The sequence below is a fragment of the Triticum aestivum genome, unplaced genomic scaffold (genome assembly GCF_018294505.1).
Source record: "Triticum aestivum cultivar Chinese Spring unplaced genomic scaffold, IWGSC CS RefSeq v2.1 scaffold89392, whole genome shotgun sequence".
NCBI lineage: Eukaryota > Viridiplantae > Streptophyta > Magnoliopsida > Poales > Poaceae > Triticum > Triticum aestivum.
Window position 1 is genome coordinate 1 of NW_025240393.1, and position 1,657 is coordinate 1,657.

Genomic DNA, 1,657 nt, shown 5'->3' on the forward strand with positions numbered 1-1,657 from the left:
GAAGCCTGGAATACCAAGAGCAGAGATGTGGACTCATATAAGTTTCACAATGCTTCTTTTCACTTGATTATATGATACAAGAAGAAATCAGCCACAGCTAAACTGCCAGAAACTACAGAAGAAGACTGGTAAAAGCTTTGCTGGAGCTAGAACATGTGCCGCACATCCACGGACAAATTCGTGGAGCTCTGATCAAAATCCACAGACCCCTATTCCAGGTGCCTTTTTCAGTCTCAGCAGATGAGAAGACGGATCAAAATGCAAAGAGAAAGAGAAAACAGAGGAAAAAACAGAGCTACCGGGCAGAAGCAGAGGGTGTGTAAGTTCAGGGCGAGGGAGGGGTTGATGAACTGCCACGCTAGCTTTTTTTTAGACAAACTACCAAACTAGCTAATCTGCCTTGCTAGTACCTGCCTAGAGCCGGGTAATCCATGGCAGCAGGTTCTTGGACATGGAGGCGCCCGGTGTAGGCGTCCTCGCCGACCTTGTTTTGCCACGTGGGAAGCTTCGGCGCCTCGAGGTCGGCCTTGTGTTGCGGGTAGGCGGCGTAACCGCCGCGGCCACCGGCGCCGTCGTCGTAGGCCTTGTGCCCGGCCTCGTCGACTGCGGCGGGCGGCTGGTTGTGGTACGCCACCTGCAGCGCCGCTTTGTGGTCAGCGGCGCCACCGTTGTAGGCGCTCCCGTGGTTCCCTCTGCGTTCGCGGCCACGAAGGCCACCGCTGTGCTCGTTGTTGCGATTGGGCCGCTCGCCGCCGTAGTCGTCCGTCCTTCCGCCGCCAAAACAGGAGCCGAACTCGAAGCACATTCTCAGGCCACTGAGGAGGCGAGGAGACGGGAGGCTACTGGCTGGATTACTGGACTAGTGTTATTGTTGATGCTCCGAAATGACAGTGCAGGGAGTGGGTTTATATATAATCTGGATCTCGTGTGGTGGGACGCAACGTGTATGCGAGGTCTTGGAAAACCGAGTAATCCTGTTCGCACTTCACAAGTCGATCTTCACAAGTGGTAGTGTTGGTGGTATGTCCGGGTCGTGCTCCCCCAACCCAAGTCAACCACCTTGCGAATCTAGGGATCAGAGGGAAGGCACCCCGCGAGAGATGAGCGTGTGGGGGGCTACGAGAGCGATGACTCGTGGCGGGCGGCGGCAGCATCGACGATCGATCCCGAGGCAGGCAAAGATGCCGCGGACAGTACTGTTTGGGCGGAGGCTGGTTGGTCTTGTTGTTAGAAGTATAATTATGTTTAAGTTAGAGATTAGGAGTTAGAGATAGGATTGGTTTAAACCATGTACGACTTGTCTCCTACTCTAAGTCTGTTTTACATATTGTACTCTATATATATCCCACACCTGGGTCTGATCAATACAACAACAGAATTATTAGTCATCCTATAATTTCTACATGGTATAAGAGCCATTAGACCAACGTCGCTAGATCCTTGGTCCTTCCACCACTTTCGCAGCGCGCCGCCCTCGGGGAGATCAATCTCCTCTCCCCGGGGGCGCGGCACCCGATCAATCAAAGATTAGATCGGTCACGTAGTTTTAGATTCAATTTTTCGAGTTCAGAATCAATAGATCAATTCCTTAGCTACATTCGATCAATTCCTTTTAGCCGCAAAATAAAAACTCTAAATCTACCCTCAAAATTCCGGT

At 52.0% G+C, this 1,657-nt stretch overlaps 1 protein-coding gene across 1 annotated transcript; it reads right to left on the reverse strand.

Moving 5' to 3' along the window:
* Positions 1-79: 79 nt before the first annotated feature.
* Positions 80-805, reverse strand: LOC123176781 (uncharacterized). Its single transcript, XM_044590842.1, has one exon. The coding sequence runs from the start codon at positions 803-805 to the stop codon at positions 404-406; it is 402 nt and encodes a 133-aa protein (XP_044446777.1). The 3' UTR covers positions 80-403.
* Positions 806-1,657: the final 852 nt, after the last annotated feature.

Excerpts from the sequence above, each read along its gene's own strand:
- LOC123176781 (XM_044590842.1), bottom strand. The coding sequence starts at position 805 with ATGTGCTTCGAGTTCGGCTCCTGTTTTGGCGGCGGAAGGACGGACGAC.